The following is a 25517-nucleotide window of genomic DNA, read 5'->3' on the forward strand; positions in this document are numbered from 1 at the left end:
ACACAGCATAATGTCCCATCTTTGCAGCATTTTTTAATGCTAAGTGCTGGACCTATGTGGTACTAATGTTGGACTTTTGATAAGAAGGTTGTGTGTTCAAATCCCAGCACCACTAAACTTGGCTCCTAAACAAGGTGACCATTTAAAAAATTTTTAACTAGAACTTGAATAATTTCTATATAAACATCAAAGACAGGGTTGTAATGAGGCACAGATTATGGATTCAGAATCAGATAGACAGGAGAATTTGGTCATTCCTAATTAGAAGAAGTTTGAAACCATAGCTGGAGGCCAAGTAGCTGAGCAATACTGAAGGAGATGATGGTCACTCTGGAAGAACTAAAACCTGTGGACATGGAGAACCTGAAAGCATTTGAGTTCTATGGTAAAGCGGTTTTTTTTCGAATAAAAGTTTATGGTGGCTTTGTTTAATTTTGCCAAAAATCACTGGTAGGATGAAATGATAAGCTGCTCAATACCTGGGGATTTTTATCAGTGAAGCACGGTGGTGGGAGCTTCATACTCATTAATAACTATAAGGCTTTTTAGGACTAAGAAAAGAAAAATTACCATATAAAGTACAAATAATTATTCTTCATGAAAACCTGTTTGAGAGCACTCAGGATTGAAATCAAAAGTATTGTGAAGTCAAATACAGAAGTAATCTGTTAAAAAAATACAAAAAGAAAAAATGAAATTGAGTTATTGCTGAGACCACAGTGAAATATTTTGTGGTTTTGTCATTTATGATTAATTACCCTATAGTTTAATTAATCTGTTTTGTTCAATCTTTCCCATATTTTATTGCAAAAACACAGGAACGTGTCCTGAGATGGTGATGCAGTGTGTAATATTGCTGCCTCACAGCTCCAGGGTCCCTTAAGTGTACAGAGGTGTGTGAATGTGTGTTTGATACCCTGCGATGGATCAGTGTTCCACCCAAAATATCTTCCTACCTCATGCCTACTGTTCCGTGATGCATTCCTACTATTACCAAAATAAATTCTGGTACCGTGCAGTGTTCTAAAGCCTGAAGTTTCTCTGTAGGACCTGACCACAGAGATTCCAAATTTTATTTGAAACAGCAAGAACTGTATTTCTAAATATATCTACCATTCAGAATCACTCAGTTTACTGACTGTGTGGACTTTTGCATGGGTCCACACAGCATTGTATATCTCCTGCACAGAGTATCCTCCACGACCACCCTGACCAGAATACATTTCATCATTGAAGGAGATTGCAAGAAACCATTTTCCACTCAAGAGTGCAGACGGTATGCTCTGTAAGATACTGTATATACTTTAGCTCAGGGTCCCTGGTTTGACCCTTTTATGGACTTTTGCATGGGTTTCATCTGAGTTCTCCAGTTTTCTTTCACTGTCCCTAATGACAATCCTGCACAGAGTATTCACCATGAAGACCCTGGCCGAAATGAATTTATCATAGACGAATATCGCAAGAACCATTATTTCCAACCCAAAGAGTGCAGGTTTCCTCTAAATTCTCCAGTGTCCTGCCAAAAAAAAGAACACAAAGAAGGTTAAAGTATTCCAATAAGGCTTATTTTGTGTATATCTTAAGGCGCCATCATCAGGATCATTATCAGATTTTGTTTTTGACTTCATGGAGGCCATTATTATTTTTTTTGCCTCAAGGTGTCGCCTAAACACACGTTGACAAAAACCCCGAGTTTGTCCCACCTGTATTCCGACAAATCTCACTTCCGGGTCTAGAATCGTAATACTGTACGGCTTTCGGATTGAGTGGCAGCTCTGTGGTCCAATCAGAACGAAGCTCTTTTGATGATCAACAAATCGCAACACAGGAGGCGGGATTTGTTTTTAAACCCCTCTCACCAATGCGGGTAGGAAAATAAAGCGTTTTATTAACAACTTGTGTGTGTGTGTGTGTGTGTGTGTGTATGTGTGTATATATATATATATATATATATATATATATATATATATATATATATATATATATATATATATACACACACACACACACACACACACACACACACACACACACACACACACACACACACACACACACACACACACACACGGGGCTAATAATAGATTCCTGCCATGCTAGCTCACAGCGCTTGAAGCGCGTGCGCGTGCGTGTTGTGCGCGTGCGTCCCGCGTCGCGTGCGGTTTCGGTTTATTTTGCGCTAGTCGGCTCGGCTAGCACTCCGCTCCTGACGGAGAAGGCGGCTGAGGCGCACCGTTTCGCCCCGAATTAAACGCGCTAGCTCCGGAGATTAAACCACAGCAATGACTGACTCCAGCCCCGCTGTCGAAGGTAACATCCTGACACCCTTCACGAGTCTCTGATATAAACGGTAAAGACGCGTTTTCTGGCTTCTTGTGGATCTCTTCAGCAAGCTAGCATATTACCACAAGCTTCAGATAAACTAGCAAATAAACTAGCTAACACTCGATTAGATCACCCTGAAAAGTTTTTATATAGGTCTAAAACTACATTAAATAGCATATTTATATCCACTCTATGGGCGAAAGTTTGTAGTCATCTAACTGGGCTTGTTTCTGGACATCTCATTCCATTTGGAGTTGCTTATTTACTTTTATAATCTGGGAAGATTTTCAGAATTTCTGGAGGTTTGTGAGGATTCTTTCAGCGATGAGGATGGTAGACATGTCAGGTGTGGTGAGGTGAAGAGAAGAGAAGAGACCTGGGGTGCAGAAGGTCGAGGGTCAAAGCTCAAAAGCAGGAGATCTTCCAACCCATTTAAAGCAAATCTTCATGGAGCTGGATTTTCATGCAGGAACATATTTCATACAGCTGTCCCAATACTTTTGTCCCTACAACGTATGTATAATACTATACAAATGACATAAAGTGTCCTCAGTGTTTGCTGGGATAATAATCTGCACTCTTCTGGAAAGATGTTTCACCAGATTTTGTGGAGATTCGTTCATCCACACAGGTGTGGTAAAGTCAGTGATGGAGGTGAGATGAGGAAGCTCTATAGGAGGAGATCTTCCTCATTCTCCAACCCATGTTGTCATTATGGGTCTTAAATCAGTACACTATCTTTCCTTATCATATAATCTGAGATGGCGAGTTTGACAAATCGTGACGTCTAGACGTCTGGGTCCGAGCGTCTCCAAAACTGCAGTTCTTGTGGGATGTTCCTGGTCTGCAGTGATCAGTGTCTATCAAAAGTGCTAAAAGGAAGAAACAGTGGTGAACCAGCGACAGGGTCGTGGGCGGCCGAGGATCATTGATGCACGTGAGGAGCGAAGGCTGGTCCGTGTGGTCCCATCCAACCGTTGATCTCCTGTAGCTCAAACTGCTGAAGAAGTTCATGCTGTTGATGCTCGATGGGTCCCGACTGTTTCAGCAGCAACAAATCAACCAACACAATATTAGTCAGGTGGTCATAATGTTATGTCTGATCAATGGCCATAAGGTTTTGCCTGGTTGATGAATAGAGTCGTGTAAGAGAGGTGCAGTGCATAGAAATTGGGGCAATGGCATGAATAATACATACAAAGTATATTTATAGAAATATGTAGAAAGTTATTGCACATGAGTTGGTTACGGTGGTGAGTTTAAGTGTGGATTGTGAGCGTCGGCCAGTGGGCAGCGGTTTAAAGAGAACTTGAGTTTGGTTTGGTGATTTTCTTAATGCTCATTTCCTCAATCTGGTGGTTATGAGTGGTCAGATAAGCAGTCTGGACTGTCCTCTGTAGTCTTCCCATGTCTGATCTGGTAGCTGAACCATACCAGACACTAATCTATGGTTCATGAGCCAAAATAAATGTGGTAGGTTAATTAATCAATCACAACAAAGCAAGCGTTCTCGAAGCCAACATACAAATGACGAGTAGGCATTTTTTGTGAGAATCTGTTGAAGAGTGAGTATGAATACGGTTTATGTTGCCAAGTTTTCCCGCTCGAATCATTTCCCTGTCGCACTGTGGATTTAAGCAAATTTCAGTTCACTGTTTTGCCTTTTTGAGATCCAGATGTGTTCTCAGTGATAAGCTTGTGAGAAAGTTTCCCATTTTTTTCCAAAGAACTCTTGGTAATACACTGTTTTTGTTGTTGTTTGTTTGCGTACATTTGCATCCCCTGATCAGTTTAAGGAACACCTTGCGGTCAGCGTGCGGCTACTTACATTGGCGGTGAGTCGAGTTGTGGAAAATTGCTCCATGTTGCTATGGGTGTGCTTCGAGAAAAGTACACGTGGCACTTTGCAGCATTTTTACTCTGTGACCAGGCGACTGCGTGTGACCGAAGTTTAGTGACCGTGTAGCCCAAACTCATGAGCTGTTCATGACATCAGGTCTGTCTGGAGAAAACCACCAACAACTCCCTCCTAAATTCTTTTTCTGACATCAGTGTCAATATTTGCTAGTCTCAGTTTTATTACACAGTGGATTTATTTTCTGTAATGGGCAAAAAAAAAAAAAAAAAAAAAATCTGAACTAAATTATCCCTCATCACGGAACAAAGTTTATCTACAAATAAACATATGACCTATGCAGTACAGTATATGACAAATATCATAAATCACTGTCCCTGAAAACACAATTTCATAATATGCAATATATATATATATATATATTATATAATATAGTATAATATAATGATGTTGCAAACATATTGTCACTGTTGTTTTTATTGCTATTTAATGACTACAAATATTTTAATAAATTATTTTATTTATTTACACTGATATAAACCCATTTCATGTTTAGTTAGTTTGCTTTTATCTCATGATTTGTAATGACTCACTAAGTATTAGTATGTGTTTTTTAAACATTCCATTACATATTTAAACCTCATTTGCTGTTATAATAACATCCACTCTTCTGGGAAGGTGTTCTACTAGATTTTGGAGTGTGCTAGTGGAGATTTGTGAAGATTCATTTAGTTGCAAGGGTGTTAGTAAAGTCAGGCACTGGTGTAGGTGATGTGAGAAGGACTGGTGTGCAGTCAGCGTTTAAGTTTATCCCAAAGGTGTTCAATAGTGTTGATGTCTGAGCTCCATATCAGAAGATCTTCCACTCCATCCCATGTAAACTATGCACAGGGGCATCATCATGCATTTTCAGATTTGGGTCTCGTGGTTTAAGTGAAGCGGAAATGTCCTGCTAGTGAATCCAAGTTATTCTTGAACTTGAACCTTGAATTTTGTGATAATTTAAATCGTGTATGTCTGGAAAAGTCAGGTGTCCCAATACATTTGTCCAGTTGTTACCGAAGCTGCACAGCTTGAATGGATGTTTTTTTTCCCCTGTGGTTTGTAGTGTAAGCTAATAAAATGAGAGTTGGTTGACACGGACAAGGAAGAGAAGGAGTAAACTGAATACCAGGACAAGAAGGAAGCACGGTGCATGTATGTGGTAGATCTAACATAATACTTCAGGGCATTGATCTGTGATTATGATGAAGCGACCTATTCGGCACAAAGCACTGCTGTGTTCGTGTCCTCTTTCAGTTCTGGGCCGTTTATAAAGGCTGTAATTGACCAAATCTGATTGGAGCACATGACTGCCTTTTAGAAGCTGTCTTTTGTGTAGAGTCTTTCACACACAGCTGGCTGCGATCACACTTAAATAAATCCCTGCATTCGCACAGTGCCTGGTGGTGGTGACTATACACTTCTCGGCATCACGGTGGCAGAACGCACAGCCTCGTGAGACCTTCTCGCCAGTCAGCGTCCTAAAAGCTGGTGAAATGTATCTCTGTGTGAATGATTCTTTATGTAATCAGCATTTCTTTTTTTTTTTTTCTTCTTTTTTTTTCTTTTTTTTTAAAACAAAAACGTGTGAATAGTTTTCAGCGTTTTGAAAAACGAGGTCTGATTACCAGGACGAGTCTTTGTGTGTCAGTGTGACGTTGCACAACTGGTTTATCTCAGGAAATGGTGAGATAAGAATCAGCAGAAAACATGCAACAGTGAAGTAAACTGTACTTCGGCGCGAGTCTGTTTGGTCATATTAGTAATGTCAGCATTTTTTTCCCCCGCTTCACTATCATTTAACACTCGATGCGTCTCAAGCTCTCTCAAGCTATTTATATATAAATACATGTAAGACTCGAGTGATTCCAGGACAACCACCCAAGTAATTATTAGGCAAGTCTGGGTAATGACACTAAACACCAGCTACACATAACAGGAACAGCATCAGGATGAACAAAATAGAGGGAGCTTTTAACTGTTTGTGCATAGTCCCATATTAAATAAACATGATTCGGAGCGTTTTTTTGGTATTTTTTTTTTCATGTATTAAATTGTGACCTTTTTAATGCTAATATAATTCTTTGGAAATTAGAAATAATGCATATTTGAATGGCTGTTACCGATAGTTACAGTAAATGTAAAAAAAAATTTTCTGCATGTACAAGCGCTATATGGACATGTAATGCATTTATCTTCTTGCTTTTTTCCCCCTTTATTTAAAAATTCCTATTAAAAATAAATTATGTAGAATGTCTTCATTTGCTACTCCACACTTCTAGGAAGATGTTCCACTAGATTTTGAAATGTGCTTGTGAAGATTTGTGGAGGTTCATTCAGCCGCAAGGGTGTTGGTAAAGTCAGGTACTGGTGTAGGTAAGGTGAGGAGGCCTGGTGTGCAGTCAGCCTTTAAGTTCACCCTAGAGGTGTTTTAATAGGGTTGAGCTCAGAGCTCTATAGCAGATCTTCCACTCCTTCCCATGTGACGCATATCTTCATGGCGCTGGCTTTGTCTTGCTGGAACAGGTTTGGGTCTCCTAGTTCATGACACCCATTACATTACCCATTTGTGTGCTAATACGGTGTCCAAATAGTGTAGCTTAAGGAAGATGTCTCAATGTTTACTGCGTGCCAGTCAGTGATTAAACAGTGCTAATATGCAGACAGAAGCCATTATGTCAACAACGCCGCTCCTCGCATGCTCTCGACTTTGAATAGAATTACATGTTGTTTGGACATGGATGGATATTTTTAATGGCTGTGAATAGGGCACATGTAATCAGTTAATTCATAAACCCCAGTCAGAATAAATCTGATCAATGAAATGCTTTATGTGTAAATAGCCTTTGGGGTCTAGGAGTAAAGTGTGGCCTGTTAGTAGTTTTCAGTACAGATCTACAATGAGAGATCTCTTCTCTTCCTTGTCTGTGTCAACCAACTCTCTTTTTATTAGATTACAAACCACAGCGACAAAACAAAATCCTCACAAACCTTGCAGCTTCAGTGAAGTATTGGGACACCTGACTTTTCCAGACACATTTTCCAAATATGCAATGGGGTTCTCAAAAAACACTTACTAATCTTATGTCAGGTTCACAAACTTGTTCATATAGTGAGTCATTACAAATAATAAGATCAAAGCATAAAACATAACATGGCATGGGTTTATATTAGGGTAAATAAATAATAAAATGCTTAATTAAAATATTTGTAGTCATTAAATAGCCAAAAGTGCCAATATGTTTGTAAATAACTTCATTATTTAAATATTGCATATTATGAAATTATGTTTTCAGGTACAGTGATATTATGATATTTGTCTCGTATTGCTCAGGTCTCGTGTTTATTTGTAGATTAATGTCTATAAAACGACTAAAAGATTAATTAAAAGCGAACAAATGTATGTATTAATGTATATGTGTAGAAAAGCCTATAATAAATATATCTTTTTTTTTTTCTTTTTTTTTATGAACACACAATAATGGTTAAGCTGATCGAGGCACGACTCGTTCTGATTAGCGTATCATTAGCATCTGAATAAAAAGGAAAGTTTTTGTGCAGGCCAGTAGCGAAGGGGGGCAAAGGAGGAGTGTCCCTGGCTATCATGGATGACCGCTCATCTCTGCGTAAAGTGAGCGGCTCCACTGAATCAGTGTCCACAGTCACCAGCGAGGAGTTTGTGTTGGTGCAGAACGGTGCTGAGGGTTCGCCATCCAGCTCAGAAGGACGTCCCAAACTCAAGGTGATGATGGGCCCACATTATGATTATCCGGATATAATTATAACTGTCATGGTAGAATAGAAGGAGGCCATAACTCGCATTGGAATGACCTGTTTATGCTCTTAGATGTCTTTAAATGGAAGTGAGCAGCTGGAGAGGGCAATGGAGGAGGTTTTGGACGATGACTTGAAGACACAGGAGACAAGATCAGTTACACCAGTGCAGACCGGAGAGACCACTGGCATGACCACAGAACCGAAAGCACAGGAAAGACCACCGAGCCTGGCTCTCAGTGAAAATCCTAATGGTATGCTCCGGTTTCTTACAGCCTTTTACAAAAATGTGGAGATGTGCTCTCCATTTCAGGTGAAGGCCTTCTGACCACATAAGGCAAGAGAAGGTAGTGAAACTTTCTGAGTGATCTGTGCAGGGTTTAGTTCTTACTACACAGGAAGAGACTCTTCCTATTGTTACTGGTTCCTGTTGTTGCTTTTGAAAGTGTTGACTGACTGAAACTGTCGGTTTTGACCCCTCACTTCCTTTTTTCCTATTTTTGTTGCAAAATTATTTTTTTTTGCACTTCCTTTGAAAAACTAATGTGTGAAATGTTCAGTCTGGTGTAAAACCTTCACTTAGTGGTGAGCAGGTCTGTATTTATAAAAGATGGCAGCAATGTGACATGTTTGTAAAAGTTTTTAATTGATTTTACAGACACATTTAAATTTCCTGACCACTATTATTTTTTTGAAAGGCATCAATAGGTGGCAAAACAACACATACTGTATGTCAGTCAACACGTATGTCTAAGTTTTTAATGATTGGTATTAGAGGTCGACCGATAGTGGATTTTACTGATCGCTATGTTGGATCGTACTTGCTTTTGCTCAGTCTTTTAAGTTTTTAGAATAGATACTGGGGGGAAAAAAAACACTCTTTGTAATATAGAAACAGAGCTCTTTTTTTTTTTTGGGGGGGGGGGGGTAAAAATCTTGAGAATGTTTTAAATGTAATACATATGAATATATTTTAAATGTAATTATATATAAAAAATTATAATTAATAATACATTTGAAATAATAAATATAATATTGTGCTCACCTTGCAGCACGCAGTCTCACGTGTAAAAACAAACAGCATGTGGTGTCAGTGATTCGCCTCTAGAGGCCGCCCTCGTAATGACAGTGGCCCCGGAGCTGGAAAAACTATTGGTGTGGATTTTTGTCGATTAGCCAGGGGTTCCAGCAAGAAGCTATTCGTGCCGTTTAATCGGCAAAACCGAGGAATCGATAGACCTCTAATAGAAATGATACATAGGACCAAATAATCATAACTTAATATAAAAAATGTGTATGTAGTGGTACTGTATGGAATGGTTAGGAGTTTGGGGTGTGGATAAATGCGTATTGTCAGGGTGATATTTTAAAGATGTTAAAGATCTAGACACATTCAGCACTAAATATGCCTTATTTTTCCCAAAATCAACATAAGATCTACAACATGCTCCGTGTCGTGTTATTCTAGAAGCATCCATGGTGGCAGTGGGGAGTCCAGTGGTGGAGGAGGAGAGTGTGCAGTTCAGTAAGCTCTCCTACCTAGGCTGTACATGGGTGAAGGCTCCACGGAGTGAGGCCGAGGCTCAGAAAGCAATGTCCACACTAAGAGCTGAGAGCCCCAGCCCTATTCCAATCACCCTGCATGTACCCAACAATCCTGAAGGCTGTGTGAGGTACGTACAAGGCATACACTGTACATCTGACGTATGTCAGTGACACGCTGGTAATTTTATATGAGACTACTTTACTGACATATTGGGAAGAACGGACTATACTTCATATCCTGTAAATTAAATATAATAAGAATAGTATAAACCAGACTTCTAATGTAAGATCAGATCTAAATTGTTATATTCTGGCTGTTTGAGTTCATATTCGTTGATCAGACTCATAACAAGGTATATTGGTAATCTAATATCAGACTTGGGTACTGATAGGCTGGCCGGCATCCTCATATACACCGATCAGGCGGTATAACATTATGAGCGGTAAAGTGAAGAACACTGATGATCTCTTCATCATGGCACTTGTTAGTGGTTGGATTTATTTACTAGGCAACAAGTGAACAAATTGTCTTAAAAGTTGACGTGTTCGAAGCAGGAAAAATGGGCGAGCGTAAGGATTTAAGACCAATTGTGACGTCTAGACGAATGGGTCAGAACATCTTTAAAACTGCAGCTCTTGTGGGATGTTCCTGTTCTGCAGTGGTCAGTATCTATCAAATGTGCTCCAAAGAAGGAACAGTGATGAACCAGTGACATGGTCACAGGTGGCCGAGGATCAAAGGCTGATCCGTGTGGTCCGATCCAACAGACGAGCTCCTGTAGCTCAAACTGCTGACGTTGTTCATGCTGTTGATGTTTGACGACTGTTTTGGTAGAAAAAAGGGGACCAACACAATATTCGGCAGGTTGTCATAATGTTCTGCTGATCGATGGTCATTAAGTTATGGCTGTTCGGTGTATACTAATATTATTCAGGTCTAAACTTTTTGACCCAACAATCAACCATAAGGAAGGAAGGAACGGAAGGAAGGAATATTTATTCCCGTTCTTGCTCTTTATCCAGGTTGAGTGCGAAGATACAAGAAACGGTGTGAATTCCAAGTCCCTGATTTCCATATCCTATAAAATATGATATAGTGTAAAAGTGGCTATAAGTTGGACATGCTAGATGCACCTCGTCTGTTCGGAAGATACTACAAACCACGTTAAAACTAGCAGGGTGATGTGGTTTCTGTGCGTCTTTCACCACATGTGTGTGTGGGAGAGGTTTAAAAATGAACACGCATGAGAACTAGAGTAAGAGTTGTGAAAATACTGTGACGCAACTATGAATTGTTTCTTTCACAAGTTCCTGCCTGTTTCAATCATTTTACACACTTCTGTCTGAAACCAAATACATTCTCACACACGCTGAAAAGCTGTAGGCTTTCAGCAGCTCTACTACGCACTCTTTCAAGTGTCATTTATGTGTATTGAGTACGTTTCTTTTCTTCAGGATTGTTGACCAGGCCACAGGCACAGAGATTGCCTCCTTTCCCATCTATAAAGTGCTGTTCTGTGCTCGAGGGAAAGACTCCTTAGAGAGTGACTGCTTCTGCTTCACTGAGAGCTACCGCAGCTCAGAGGACTTTCAGATTCATGTTTTCTCCTGCCATATCAAAGAAGCTGTGAGTAAACCTTCTTGCATGCTAGAACCAATGCTCACTCGAACCAAAGTCAGGACATCCTTATGCTAAAAAAAAGTGTGATTGTGAGACTTTATTAAAAGGGAAAAAAATTAAAACAATTTAGAACAGCAGGTCCGTTTTTCCATCTGTGTTCCAGACATTCACTGATACTATACATCACATTTCACCTTATACAGTATTATTGTAATATACATTATATGGACAAAAGTATTGGGACACCTGACCTTTCCTGCCATATGTGGTTCTTCAAACTGTTACCACAAACCTGGAGGCACACAATTGTAAAGGACGTCTTTGGATGCAGTGTGATAAAATTTTGCGTTCATTTGAATTTGGAAACCCAAAACCTGTTTCAGCATGGCATTGCCCCTGTGCACAAAGCCAGCTCCATAAAAATCTGCTTTATATGGTTTGGAGAGGAAGATCGTGAGTGGCCTGCTATAGAGTTCTGATCTCAACCCTACTGAAAACCTTTGGGATGAATGTAAACACTAACTGCACAACCATGCCTCCTCACCTCAGCTATATCAGTACCTGACTTTACCCTCACCGTTGCTGCTGATGGACACGCATGTCTATTAGCACTCTCCACAATCTAGTGGAACATCTTCACAGAAGAGTGGAGGGAATTAGGCACATATTGTGGCTAAATGTGGAACGCATATACCAGCACATACCAGACTTGTCACAAAGGTGTCTGCAAACTTTTGCCAATGTAGTGTATATTGTACTTTTGCACTCCCATAATAAGTTTGTTTTATTTTTATATATATAATTTGCATTGCTTTTTGCATTTCTGGTTAGAAGCTTACTGCATACTGCTATTGTACATGTAGTCTGCACAGTCGAGTCTAATCTAAAGATATAGGAAGGTCTATCGAGGGTATTTTGGAATCTGGCAGTCCTTATTTTAATCAGGCTGCGTTGCGGGGTCTTAAGATTCTGCCAGGTCGTTTCCTATCACAGGAGGTGTACAGGTTCTGGAAGGAGGGCAGGTCAATCCTGATGATGCCCTCTGCCACCAGAGTAACTAATCTTTAACAAGAAGGTGTTTGTCTTTATAATTGCATACCAAACGGTTTTATTATTATTAACTCTGGTCCTTAAAATGTGGGGTGCACCCTCTAGTGGTGAATAAAGACATTAATAAAGACATAAATTTTCATTTATGGTTTTCTCAAAGCAACCACCAATTAGGTCATCAATGCAAGTAAAATAAAACATCTGTTATAGCACTTAACACAACTGCACTTTTATTTTCTCTATTTTTTAACTTGATGTTATTGAATTAGAACTAAACATTTCAATCAATTATACATTTTAAAACTTAAAGACTTGATTTCCAATTTTTTAGGCTGATGGAGGGCAGGTGGGACTTGAAAATCCATCTCCCTCTATAGAGTGGAATGACAGAAAAAAGTTTGAGAACCACTGCCTTATAATGAAAAGCTTGTAGTTGGAACATTTTGAATTTGATCATCATTGAATTTTGCTAGTCAGTAATTTATGCTCCGGTGCCAATAGATATGCAGAGATCAAAGAAAAGAATCTTGTGTATTTGTTGTTTTGTGCAGGTGAGCCGTATTCTCTACAGCTTCTCCACAGCCTTCAAGCGCTCATCCAGAGTGACCTCGGAGAACCGCGAGGCGACATTGCCTCAATCCCCCGACAGCGACATCTTTACCTTCACTGTGTCCCTGGAGGTGCAGGAGGATGACGGCAAAGGCAACTTCAGGTCAAAACTGATATGTTTCACTCCTTGTGAGGAATAATTTCTAAAAGAATTTCCTCATTGTTTGCTTACCAGATCTTATGGCTTTTAAGCCCTGATTGTTGACATTTTTATATTTAGGTACATGTTAGAGTTCTTGCTTTTAAAAAAAATAATATAAAAAATAAATAAATAAAAAAACCAAGAAGACACCCTGGGGAATGTACTGCCTATTCTTGGGGTTGCTATTGTGTTACCAGCTTAGTCCTAGGTGTTGGTTATTATATTTCAGGCAGTTTCCTCGTTCTTTTCGGCTGAATCAGACAAACAGTCCCTCAGATACTTCATTCCACCTCTAACATTTGCACAATCTTGTTTTGAACATGTCTTTTTGTAATCTTGGGAAAATCCTAAAAATGAATTGCAAAAGGTAGATGTAGAAATATATCTCATAATCAGAGATTTGGGGGTGGGCGTGGCTGATTGATCAAAAGGATACATTTTAATGGCATAGACAATAAATTTGTAGGAAAACAACCCTTTACTGTAAATGTTCAGGAAAGAAATTAATTCATGAACACCACCACCCAGTGGCCAATCTGAGTGTGTCTGTCTGTTAATTCAAGTACTTTTACATGCTAAATATCTATTGCCTGGTTTCTCTTTCTCCTGTAGCCCTGTTCCTAAGGACAGAGATAAATACTACTTCAAGCTGCGGCAGGGTGTGCAGAAGAAGGTGGTGGTTACGGTGCAGCAGATCTCCAACAAAGAACTGGAAATAGAGAGGTGAGACGACACGCATGCACTCAACCATCAGTGTTTACATAAACGCAGTGCGGTGACGTGCAGGTCTGGAAAACACGCTTCTCGCACATACTCTTTCTCTTTTCCTTTTTCCGTGTGTATTCTATCCGCATAATTGTTTGCATGCAGTATAGCTGAAGCAAAAAATTAAGACAAATGTATCGTGTGTGTGTGTGTGTGTGTGTGTGTGTGTGTGTGTGTGTGTGTGTGTGTGTGTGTGTGTGTGTGTGTGTGTGTGTGTGATATATATATATATATATATATATATATATATATATATATATATATAATTACTGAATGGATGATTGTTTCAGCTGGCAACAAGTTATTTAACCCTAACAGATGCAGTGAGTACCTGTTAATTTCTTAAACAACAATGTCGGAGGACACATCCTGTGGTCATGTAAAAGATATTAATCTGTGTCAAATTATTGGTATGCATCAAGTAAAGAAAAAAATCTAAGGAGATCACTGTAACTACTAAATTGGGTTAAGAAAAAACACTTATTAGTGAAGCTAATCAGAAAAGGCTTCAAATTGCTAGGGAACATAAAGATTGGACTTTGGAGCAATGGAAGAAGGTCATGTTGTCTGATGAGTCCAGATTTACCCTGTTACAGAGTGATGGGCGCATCAGGGTAAGAAGAGAGGCGTTTGAACTGATGCACGCCTAACGTACTAACATGTGGGGGCGGTGCTATGATCTGGGGTTGCTGCAGTCGGTCAGGTCTCGGTTTAGCAACGTTATGTGCCCTAAGAATGAGGTCAGCTGACTACCTACATATACTGAATGAACAGGTTACTCCATCAATGGATTTTTTTCCCCCTGATGGCACGGGCAGATTCCTAGATGACAATGCCAGGATTCATCAGGCTCAAATTGTGAAAGAGTGGTTCAGGGAGCATGAGATTATTTTCACACATGGATTGGACAGACCTTAACCCCATTGAGAATCTTTGGGATGTGCTGGAGAAGGCTTTGCACAGCGGTCCGACTTTCCCATCATCAATATAAGATCTTGGTGAAAAATTACAGCCAACTCTGGACGGGAATAATGGCATGACATTGCAGAAGCTCATCAAAACGATGCCACGGCAAATGTATGCAGTAATCAAAGCTAAAGCCTTTGATCTGTGAAGAGCATGCACACAACAGACAAATACACATGCAATCAAGTGAAAGAAAAAAAAAAGAAAGAAAAAGGAAAGAGAGGAATATATATATCATCTTTCTTTCTGTCTGTCTGTCCTTTCTTTTTGTTTGTCTGTCGCTTCTTTCTGTCTGTCTCTGTCTGTCTCTGTCTGTCTCTGTCTGTCTCTGTCTGTCTCTTTTTCTGTCTCTTTCTGTCTGTCTGTCTGTCTGTCTGTCTGTCTTCTTTTTGTTTGTTTGTCTGTCTCTTTCTGTCTGTCTTTCCTTTTTTTTCCTCTGTTCTCTTGTTCTTTCTTTCTTTCTTTCTTTCTTTCTTTCTTTCTTTCTTAGTAAATTAGATTTTAGTTTTTCTCTCGTACAGTGCGATTTCTTTATCAGGCACCTGGTGGCACTCAAGTCACAGCAGCAGCTTTTTCTTTCAACCGATAAAACCTACAGCACAAACCCGTTTTTCACATGTAGACAATGAAAAGCCCAGAGTTTTAATGCTGTGGGGATGTTTACTTATTTTACTGGCATTAGCCTCCACTTGTCCCTTTATCTAGAGAGATCATGTGTATATTTTTCTAGTACAGTTAGAAAAAAGATATTTGTAGAATTAATGCCAATGTGTATTAAAGCTCTTTGCTCTTGTTTTCTCTCTATAATTTTTTTTGTCTTTCTATAAATATTAAGAATCTTCTATAGTTTCTATTATTAACAGACATTTTTCTTTGTGTTACCATTTTAGATGTTTCGGGATGTTGCTCAGTCCTGGGCAGAAGGTTCAGAATAACGACATGCACCTATTAGACATGGTGAGAAAACTCCCCGCATCTCTCTTTAAGTGGTTTAAAAGTAATATCTTGCACTTTTATGTCTCAGGAGCAGTTCTATAAACCCCATACGGGCTTATTAGCGCAGCTTTTCAGTTTTTTGTTTACCCGTAAGTGATTTTAACTTGAGCTGTGTCTCGAGACCGGGTTTGAATCCTGACTGCCTCGTCGTTTCTCCTGCAACATTTTTTAAATAGCAATGCCAATGCCACGTCTACTATTTAAAGACCCAGACATTTTATTATTCATTAGAAACATATTTGTACAAATCGCCTCAAGCAAGTTCTGTGCAGGAGGCAAGAGTATCGAGCGCTGAAACTATCAGACGTGTCGTTTAATCAGCTGTGGTTTGGTTTAATAGTCTGAAGAAAAGGATTTAGATTTTTGCACGACTGTGTATCTCTGTGTATATCGAACTTGATATTTTCGATATATAAAACGGGTGTGGTTTAAAAAGGACTGAGCTGAATATTGAATACACCAAAATAATGCAAGATTTAAAGAAAAAAGGTAGAAAAATTATTAAAATAGACCACACACGTTACAACACGAGACATCTGCTTCTGTCCAATGGCATAATTATGCATAATTTAATATTTTGAAATATAAAAAAAAAAGGAATAAAGCAAGAGAGGGCATGATATAGAAAAACAATCATCATATGCCACTGTTTTGTTTCCTTTTTTACCACAGTAGTTTGACAAAGATTTTTTCCACCAATATGTGGTTCTTCCACAATCTGTTACAACAAATATGGAGGCAGTTATACAAGATGTCTTTGGATGTGCTAGCATGAAATTTTCTCTTCACTTGAACCCAAACCAGTTCGAGCACGACAATGCCCCGTGCACAAAGCCAGCTCCATGAATATCTGCTTTACACTGGTTAGAATGGAAGATTTTTCTCTTGCTACAGAACCCTATACTGAACCCTATTAAACACCATTGAGATGAATGTGAGCACTGACTGCACCTCCTCATCTCACCCTACATCAGTACCTGACTTTACTGAAAAAAAAACTTGCGGTTGAACGAATCTTTTTATTATAAGAACAAACAGGATGTGAAATGTGAGGTTCAAAAAGAACAGACCAATCTTATAGCCAGTTGTCCACAAACTTTTGTTAATATAGTGCGGTTCTATATTATATTCTTGTGACTCAAGATCGTTCCTATCCTGAACACTGTATGGTGAACTGCTTCTCAATGTTATCAAGAATAGACATCCTCTGAATCATTCTTGTGCCAGAAAACAGCACATTGTTAAATGCGGTCTAAATGAACCCCATTAATAATGAAATTCTGCATCATGAAGTCATATAATGACACAGCAAATGGACAAATATTTGACATTTGTGTATATATTTGTTGTTTTTGTGATATAATAAAAAAACCCACCTCAAAATAAAGACGTTTGGCCTAAATTTGTGAAAGCTAATGACACCTACAGTTAGGTTTTAATGCTAAGCTTGGCATAGTTAATATAAAGCCCATGGTTCTTATTGTATGTAGGAGGTGATGGGGAAGAGCGCAGATGGAAAGGCTTACGTGATAACTGGCATATGGAACCCTAACAACTCTGTGTTTCAAGCCCTCAATGAGGAAACGGCAAAAGGTAAGATGCTGCTTATACATCATGTGTAATGATATAATGGGCACAGTCCGTTTCTCATCACTATATAGATTTTCCTACATCATGCCTGAACAGTGCAGGTGCTCGAGCCTGTGTGCATGCAGCTTATTTATATTTATATACCACACAGTCCGACTTTTAACCATTTAGTTCAGTGGCAACTAATTGAAATTCTACCGTTAAGCTTTCAAAAGATGCAGGCTCAAAGGAGAGGAAGGAAAAATGAAATGAAATGAAAGTCTGTCCTCTTTTTTTAGTCCATGCTGATCATCAGTGTTGGGCAGTTAGGAAGTAAATGTATTTCGTTACTGTACATCAGGAGCTTTTCCTTGTATCTGTACTTTACTGGAGTATTTTTTTTATTTGGTTTCAAAGTCAAATATCTTGCGTTTCACTACATTTGGCAAAATCAGTCGTCCCTTTTTAATTTTTTATTTATGAGGATAAAATTGTAACCGGTCAAACACGCAGCGAGTCAACAATCAGGGTCGAGCGCAAGCTGTGTTTCAAACTTGTTTTGGCGCTTGGTGTATCAACATATCACCAACATACAGCTCAGGTTCAAGAAGGTTTTGGGCTCATGATAATTGTTATTGATATTAATCAGTCTTTGACTCATTGATATCATTCTATTAATAGAATATAGAATAGAATACTTTAACTCAACTAAATGGTTTGTGTGCTTCGTCCACCACTGCTGATCATTTTAATGGGGACCAAATGGAGACTGTTGGCCCCTGCCCTATAAGGATGACGCATTTTCAGGCTTATAGCATTATACTATATTTACTCGACTGCAAATTATGTCCAGTGTGAAGGTATTACAGAAAGTATTATATTTTCATCAGGTTTTTGGGCCGTTCTGTCAGAAAGTGGGGACATTGAGAATCCACGCTGTTTACGTAAATGCTCTTCTCTGCCAGGGTTTTGATATGGTTCACTTTATTATTATTATCATTATTATTATTATTAAGTCATAAACCTGACTTGATTGTATTTGGAATTTATTTTGACCTCATTTAATTGCATTTAAAATCTTTTGTATTTAATTGTTTGTTTTAAACTGTGTTATTCTTTAACTTCAGTTATTTGTAACATAGGTTTGAGTAATGAGAATGCATAGTATATGAATTTATTTATTTTTAAACTAAACCCTGGAGAGTGCATGTGTCCTTCTGACCTTTTGCTCAGCTGCTTTGTATATGCCTTAATTATAGATTATTTGTGGCCTTATATATCAGGTATATTTTGTTCTTATTAACCATTGCACAGGTAATCAAGTATATGAAGTTACTGAATGCCCCAGTCAATATATCTTTTCATGTTTGGAAACCTTGGATGACAGGGGAAACATTTAATGTTTTATTCCAGCTCAGGATTATCACACGTTTGATTACAAACCGAATTGATGAGGCCTTTTCGTCACAGCGAGCAGTTTTAATCAGCACATCATTTATTGTGTGAGGAAATCACACTTACGTAGCAAGAACTATGACATCTTTAGACAGATTTGCTGTTTTTTGGTACCTCATTCTTAAATTGCCTCCTTATCGAAGTCTTTACTGAAACAAGGACTTTGATTTCTCTAAAGTATTGAATAAGGAAAAACCACTTATTTGATTATTAGATTAATCGTTGGAATAATTGGTAGAATACTCGATTACTAAAATAATCGATGGCAACAGCTCTAATACAAACACGCTTTCTATGTTTTTTTTTTTTTTCTGTATACAAGCTGCTGCCCTGTTAACCTTTTTGCATATTTTTTTTGCCAGATAAACAGGTGTATGTGACTGTGGCTGTGGACCTGGTAGTGACTGAGGTGGTGGAGCCTGTTCGATTCCGGCTGGAGGCATTGGCCCGAGTTTATCCATCCAATGAGCGGTTTTGGTACTTCAGCCGAAAAGCTTTCTCTGAGACCTTCTACCTGCAGCTCAAACCGGTACACCACTTCAACAGCTGCACTCTGTTATATACGTGACATCATTTCCTTTAAATAAGATTCTATCTAATTTGGTCTGAACACTTCACAGCTACAAGCTAATTCCCAATCACATGACAAATACCAGTAAGGGAGGGTGAGGCGAACTTCCTTTATATAGGACACATGAAGCCAAAATTTCCATCCTTTAAAATTGTTGCTCATGCTGCAACATCGTAACACACCTAAAGGAAAGTGCTGTTTGCCCTCTTCTGCATACACAAACCCTCTGATGACTGGCTAGTGTTGTGATTAACAGCAGCGAGAGCATGTCATCCCATTTTACCATTGTCATTGGTTTTAAAAATTTGTTTAGACAATTCAGTAAGTCTGCAAATATTGAAATAGCTCAGAAGGTCTAATTATTGGGTAATAATTATAATTAATTGAACCCCTCTACGAATACCTTATTACGGTTATGCAGATACAACCTACATTGTGCTGGGAACCTTTGGTGTTTCGGTAGGGGGGCAATCAAGAGCACTTCCTCAACTACTGGAAAGCTGCGAAGTATCAAATGAAAGCTTTGTATTAAGCAACTTAATGAGAGGCCTGGCTCTCATTATCCTGCTGAAGTAATTAGGGTTTTCTGCCTGCATGTCCTGCTGATTGCCTCCATAGTTATTTTAATGCTGATTGGAAGAATGCATAGGCTGTAATTAAAAGATAATATTATGGCATGAGCACGGTACCCAGCCCCGCCCTCTTCTTCTTTTATTTTTTTTATAATTACAATTTACTTGCTGCTGCCTTTCAGCATGTGCAAAGAAATTCCAAAGTAATTATTTGCTGTAAATGTTGTCTTGCGCCCGAAGCGCATTTTCCGCTCAGCAGTTACAACTGATCGGCTTCTATTTCAGAGCATATCGGTGCATCGGCGGGGATGTAAGCTTTTTTTCCTTCCAGAGACTTGATGAAAGAAGTGCTCGAAAGACAACCCCTAACGAACCAATAAATTGCACATAATCTGCCGCTCTGATTACACCTGGCTCTCTGTGAACCCCATTAACGTACATGTTTCCCAGGAGTGGCCACTCAGAGACTTCCCCCAACCCCGGCTCACTGGCTGCTCCTTTTAATTTCCTCCCGTACACGTAATTATATTTAAAATTATATAAAATTGCACTTTGGTCTATAACAGGGAGAATAAATGTGATTTAATAAAAAAGATCTTGCCGGATAATTCGGGTTCGAACAACCAGAATGAATGCAATTTCATTTGAATTTCTACCCTGCACATTTATCAGTCACATGCACACAGCACACTTACTGCAGGGTTACTGAGTCCACACCTCCTACATGCACTGTGCATTTCCTCCATCACATAACACACATCATTTCTCAAATCCTGCACACAAAATGGTGTCAATAGTGCGAAATATTTACATAAAGTGTAACATCACATAAATGACATAAGAAATATCATATAGATTTCTTTTAAACTTCCTTGTGCAGTGTGTAAGCTGTTGTGAACTGTGTTCGTTTTTATGCATGTCAGCTTATGACCAAACATAATGTTTATATGAATTTCCCCAAATCTTTAATTAATTCCTATAAGGTCCTGGTAAGTTTCCAACTTGGAATATTTCCAAAAAAATTCCCCATGGGAAGTTTTCAGAAATTGACACTAAATTTTCCACCTCTTTGCAACCCTAGTTATAACTGCTCAAAACATTTACCCCTGTTGGTGCCATGTAGCCTGACTAATGTCTCTCAATAATTGATTTCCCCCCCCCCCCCCCCCCCCCAGTTCGTGTTGTGCCTCATCCTTCTCAACTTTCAAAAAGATTTCAGGGTTACACTGAGCTCATTTAAATTAAATATGAGTAGCTCTGACATAATTGGTATACTTATAAACGTTAGTTTGCATAGACTGTGTGTTGATGTACATTCCTGAAATTGGTGCCCCAGAAGGGATAATTTCCTGCTGTGAAACTAAAAGCTACTACTAAAAGCATGTGTAAGTATCATATCTGATTTGCATCATTATTATAATTATTATATCCAGCGCTTGCTTGCTTTGTTTGTTCACTCGTTGATGTTGATGTTGCTAGTGCTTTTAATTCACGTAAACGCATCAGACTTAAGCCTTTAAAATGTTTTATTTATTTGACATGTTTCAGGCTTTGGATCATTAAAAAAAACATAGAATTAGAAAACGAATCCCTTCTGTCTTTATTGCCAGGGGGAGATGGAGGGAGGAGGATTTCCATGTTTTCTCTGCGTCCACATGCAGTGGAACATGCACATTTACCGAGTGTTTTGTGCGTAGGGCTTGACGAAGGGCAGCCAAGGAGACGCCATATACGAAGTCGTGAGTCTTCAGAGGGAATCGGAGCGAGCCGGAGGATCTCAAGGCCGCTTGCAGTCTCCAACTGAGGAGGAGGAGCCGGAGGAAGGTGAGAGAAGGACACGAATAATAAAAAATTATACATCTGTAACATTTCTATTACGCCTTTTCCTGTCTGTCTGTCTGTCTGTCTGTCTGTCTGTCTGTCTGTCTGTCTGTCTGTATTCTAACGTACCCTTTCTATTAGTTATAAAACAGTCCATAGCTCCATACATTCTTTCTTTCCCTCTCTCTCGCTTTCTCTCTCTCGCTCTCTCTCACTTACACACACACACACACACACACACACACACACACACACACACACACACACACACACACACACACACACACACACACACACACACTATGATAAGTAATTGCATGCCCGCATGCAAGCTGATTGAAGAATGTACCCCCTTTCGCTGATCCTGTGAAGCTCTGTGGTGTTCAATTTACAAGAAAAATGACCATGTCTCTGGGCTTATTTAGATTGCCTTCTGAGAACATGTGAGGAGGCAAAGGAAAAAAAAAGAAACGTTTTTTTTCTTTCCACTTTCCCCTGGCAGCGTAGCCTAGCTGATGAGTGAGACCATCAGTCTAGATTTTTCTCTATCTCTCTAGACACAGAATGGCACTGATATCCAGTCAAGCACATTTGCTCCCTCTGCACTTTCTCCCTCATGTTTTGGCAACTGCAAACGAAGTGTTAATTTAGTCAGTGGCTTCGAGCTCCTGGAAATGTCTTTTTATTTTATTTTATTTTTTCTTTTCCCCATGTGGTTCCCATGGTACTCAGATTTCCAGATAAGAGTGTTACTGCTCAGATAATGGGTGAAATGTAGAATAATATTGAGTAAATTGTTCTAACATTTGAATATCTTCTTATACGTTCCATAAAGGTTGCCAGTTGATTAGCTCGTCACATTTCTGCGTGTGCATACCTTTTGTAGTTTGGCAGGAATACACATTTTGTAACGATGCAATAACAAAGTTTCAAAAAGTAAGAAGTCTAAAGTATCTCATTGTCATTTGACAAAATAGTAGTGGTTGACCGATTTTTTATTGATAGCTGGGTAATCAACCAATTGTTTTTAAAATAGAATAAAAGAAACAATTCTATGTAAAAATAGAACTGAACTTTTTTTTTACAAAAAAATAAAACTACTGAATCATGAAAAATGAGTTAAATGAAATGAATATGAATATATTCTTCTTTTTTCGGCTTCTCCCGTTAGGGGTCGCCACAGCGGATCATCCGTCTCCATTCCATTATTTATATTAATTATATAAATAAATATTGAGGAAAATAAGACATGAAAACTGAAACAAAAAGCAACAAAATCTAAAATGAATAAAAAGACTTAACAGCATCTGATGTCAGCTGTAACTGTATAATGACACTCCAGCCACAGACGCAACCCAGAAAAACTATTGGTATGGATTTTTGCTGATAGCTCCGGCAATCAACTATCGGTGCCGAACATGTGGTAGTTTCCATAGCAATGGTGAGCCAATGAAATGTCAGCAAGTCACACCAGTAAGCAACAAAGTAAGAGGAAACTGTGCAACAAGGACCAATGCTTTCACTAGAATTTCAGATTTTTCAAGTTGGATACGACTCACCATGCGCATACGGACAAAAGTATTGGAACACCTGTGCACAAAGCCAGCTCCATGAAGGTATGCTTTACTCTGGATTTGGAGTGGAAGATCTCCTGCTATAGAGCTCTGATCTCAAACCCTACTGAACAGGATGAATGGGAAGGCTGACTGCACCCCAGGACTCCTCACCTACATTGGTAACTGACTTTTACTAACACCTGAGTGACTAAATCTCCACACTCTTAAATCAAGTGGGATGTTTTCTCGAAAAAGTGAAGGTTATTATAACCTTCTTCTTAAATTCCTCATATTATCATACATCATATAATCATATATCTTGTGCCTCTGGCCATTTATCAAAATCACAAATTAAAAGCACATGCAGAATTCCTCTTTTAGCTCAGAAAGGAACTTTCACAATAGCTGCCCCAATCTGATTAAAACTGGAACTGTGGTTACTATGGTTACAGTTGTTTTATTCAATTCATTTTTATTTCTATAGCGCTTTTAGCAATGAACATTGTCTGAAAGCAGCTTTACACAGATAATGTGGTAAAAAAGAATGAGTGATTTGTTCTTTCTAAGTGTAAGTGTGTCCCTAATGAGTGAGCCGGTGGCGACTGTGAGAAGTATAACCTCCCTAGGATGGCATCAGGAAGAAACCTTGAGAGAAAACAAGACTCTAGAAGGGAACCCATCCTCATCTGGGTGCCACTAAATGTCGATGTATTATAGATAAAAGATGTTGAGGTGCAGTGATGATCAAATGCAAACTGTAGTCCTGAATTAGTGTAGCAGACGGTTGACATGAAGTACGGTCCGAATCCATCCTTAAAGCTCCTGTTAGTTATAATTTGATCGATCCCCATGCAGTAGATGTGAAATCATCCCCACCTGCACAGTGGCTTCCAATCGAAGGGAACACCATCCAGAGGCAGGCGGGTGTGTGTGAGTGTGTGAGTGTGTGAGTGTGTGAGTGAGGGATTATTAAGTATCATTATTGTTGTATAAAAGTTAAGGACACTGCAGTTGGGGATTCTGGCAAGACTCTCTATGGCAGCATAACTAAAAGGGAGAGCCAGAAGGTAACGCAGACATGAGGGATCTCTGGGATAAGAGACGACCCACCACACCACCGTCAACAAACCTGAGTGAACACGTGAGGGGATGACAGCATACAAATATCCCAGTTCATCAAAACACTCTTATATCAATGATCCTTCCAGATCGGCTCCTTTACCTAAGAAAAACCTAACAATTAAAAGACTTGACTAAATAAGTATGTATTCAGCCTTGACTTTAACACTAAGATCCAACACTGATTGGAAGGCTGTTCCATAACTATGGGGCTTTATAAGAGAAACATCTGCCCCCTGCTCTAGTCTTCAATGACTGCTAGAGTTTCTCTATAGTTCTTTATAAAGAAATAACAGCACACGCCCCCAAGACACAACAGCAGTAGTCACTATGCATACATCGCTGATCTGTACCTTACCAGTGTCAATGTTTGATTAAAGTAGACTCTGGTTGGACAGTGGACATGGTGATGTAAAGCTGTGTATGCCTAACCTGCACAAAACTGGTCTCGGCAGCTCTGGATATCTGATGCAGATGTTCAGTCAGCATCTTGGATCCTGCCCAAATAATAGTTGTTTATCTAAAGGGTATTGGAAATGTATTAGTGTGTAATGTGATACGTTTGTTTTTCTCCGTTCCTTTTTAATTAAAAACTTAATTAAAAAGCGAGGGCAAAAACATTTTCACTTGCTGCTGATGAATGGGAATGCTTGACCTCCCGTGTTTGGATCTTTTGTTTACATGAACATTAAGGTCAAAGAGTGTCTTACTGGGTGTGTCTGCAGAGTCCCATAGGAAGAAAAAGTCCCTTTTATAGAAAGCGTAAATAAGGGTCTCTGGTCATAAGGGTCTCTTTTGATATGATGATGAAGCAGAACAATGTTATCCTGAGCATCCTGTGTCAAGGGCATTGTGAGAAAGGTTTGGTTTCCATCACCGAAGCATTGCATTTTTTTTCATTTATTTTTCCCCTCAGCAACCCTGCAACATAGATCATGTTACCAAGGCCTTTAAAAAGATGAGTCATTTTATTTGTCTGGTATTGCTCACTGCAAAGTTTGATCCTTTATGAAACCTCATTGCTGTGTTTTTTTATTTTTTTTTATTTTAACTTCCCTCCACATTTAATTATGTTTAGGATTTGTATCAGTGCGAATGCTGATCTTACGATGAGAGTTTATTATATAATAACTTAATTTAGTAATCTGGCGGTACAGTTTTTAG

The 25517-nt window shown here is 39.0% G+C and overlaps 2 protein-coding genes across 4 annotated transcripts in view; both read left to right on the forward strand.

Moving 5' to 3' along the window:
* The window catches only part of rab3b (RAB3B, member RAS oncogene family), a 346193-nt gene that overhangs the window by 104072 nt on the left and 216604 nt on the right, over positions 1 to 25517 (forward strand). The window lies entirely within an intron of this gene.
* Positions 2117 to 25517, forward strand: part of rabgap1l (RAB GTPase activating protein 1-like) — a 109844-nt gene continuing 86443 nt past the window's right edge. For all 3 annotated transcript variants that reach the window (XM_083559054.1, XM_083559055.1, XM_083559056.1), the window contains exons 1-11: positions 2117 to 2310; positions 7784 to 7964; positions 8070 to 8250; positions 9465 to 9669; positions 10997 to 11168; positions 12764 to 12924; positions 13576 to 13686; positions 15585 to 15651; positions 17181 to 17283; positions 19077 to 19243; positions 21555 to 21681. In XM_083559054.1, coding sequence (XP_083415180.1) covers positions 7827 to 7964; positions 8070 to 8250; positions 9465 to 9669; positions 10997 to 11168; positions 12764 to 12924; positions 13576 to 13686; positions 15585 to 15651; positions 17181 to 17283; positions 19077 to 19243; positions 21555 to 21681 — 1432 coding nt within the window. In that variant the 5' untranslated portion in view covers positions 2117 to 2310; positions 7784 to 7826. The remainder of the gene's footprint in view (positions 2311 to 7783; positions 7965 to 8069; positions 8251 to 9464; positions 9670 to 10996; positions 11169 to 12763; positions 12925 to 13575; positions 13687 to 15584; positions 15652 to 17180; positions 17284 to 19076; positions 19244 to 21554; positions 21682 to 25517) is intronic.

Source organism: Silurus aristotelis (genome assembly GCF_946808225.1).
Source record: "Silurus aristotelis genome assembly, chromosome: 13".
NCBI lineage: Eukaryota > Metazoa > Chordata > Actinopteri > Siluriformes > Siluridae > Silurus > Silurus aristotelis.